This window comes from Pterocles gutturalis, unplaced genomic scaffold (assembly GCF_000699245.1).
Source record: "Pterocles gutturalis isolate BGI_N339 unplaced genomic scaffold, ASM69924v1 scaffold8217, whole genome shotgun sequence".
Taxonomy (NCBI): domain Eukaryota; kingdom Metazoa; phylum Chordata; class Aves; order Pterocliformes; family Pteroclidae; genus Pterocles; species Pterocles gutturalis.
Genome location: NW_010112805.1, coordinates 82,953 through 84,006, shown reverse-complemented (window position 1 = coordinate 84,006; position 1,054 = coordinate 82,953). Strand labels below are relative to the sequence as shown.

Genomic DNA, 1,054 nt, shown 5'->3' with positions numbered 1-1,054 from the left:
CCCAGCAAGGTGGGCAAGGAGCGCTGCGCCCCCGAGTGCGAGCATCCCCTCACCGGCTATGATGGCGGGGACTGTCGCCGGCCCGGCCGCTGCTTCTCCTGGAAGCGCCGCGATGGCGTCTGCCACATGGAGTGCAACAACATGTTGGATGACTTTGATGATGGTGACTGCTGCGACCCGCGGGCCACCGATGTGACCAGGACCTGCTTCGACCCCGACTCACCCCAGCGGTAGGTTGTGGGGCTTATGGGGGGGTGGTGTGTCAAGGGATGGGGGGCACCGTCTCCCCCACACTCTCTCTGCACCTGGGTGTTCCTTCTGGTTGCCTGCTTTCCAGCGCGGGAAGGTGGGGGAGTGTTTTCCCATGTGTGCTGTGCCATCAAGGGTGGGTAACTCTTATGGTGCAGGATGGCACCCCGCTGTGATGCCCTGACATTGTTTTTCCCCTCCCAAATTAGAGAGGGATGATGGAGAACCCTCCCTCTGGGGGGATTCCCAATGCAGGGCACCCTGGGGTTGGCAGAGCAGCCCCATGCAAAGGGTGCAGCATCCCCTGACCCCACTGTGCGGGATGCAGTGGTGGGATTGCTGCCCCTTCCCTGCCTCCCCTGGATGTGTTTAAAACCTAATTTGTTAATTTTTATTCAAAATGCTTTTGCCTGAGTGCTGGGGTGGGGAGAAGGAGGCAGTGCAGCTAGGTGTGAGTGTCAGGATTTGGTAAGGTATGGGTTGGCACCTGTCAGCCTCCCCAAATCTCACCCCAGGCAGTGATGCTCATGGGGTGATGCCCTTGGCTGGGTACAGGTGGGGGCTAATCGAATGCTGCACCTCAACGCCAAACAGTGGTTTGGGAGCAAACCCCCCTCTTCAGGCAGAGGCACAGGGAGGCAGCTCGGTGCTGGAGGAGGACATGTCCCTGTACTGTGTGCTGCAGGTGCAAAATGTCCTGCAAAGCACACATTGATTGCTCTGTGGAGCATTAACATGTGATGTTAGCGGACCCCCGCTTTCCCTGGGGCCCTTTGGAGGCAGCAGCTGTGGCGGGACGGAGAGG

The 1,054-nt window shown here is 59.5% G+C and overlaps 1 protein-coding gene across 1 annotated transcript in view; it reads left to right on the top strand.

The window, feature by feature from the left end:
• Nucleotides 1-3: 3 nt before the first annotated feature.
• PAPPA2 (pappalysin 2) overlaps nucleotides 4-1,054 on the top strand; it is a gene marked incomplete at its 5' end in the record, with an annotated part of 83,551 nt that continues 82,500 nt past the window's right edge. Inside the window, one exon of the mRNA XM_010074206.1 lies at nucleotides 4-230. Within this exon, the coding sequence (XP_010072508.1) occupies nucleotides 4-230 (227 nt within the window). The remainder of the gene's footprint in view (nucleotides 231-1,054) is intronic.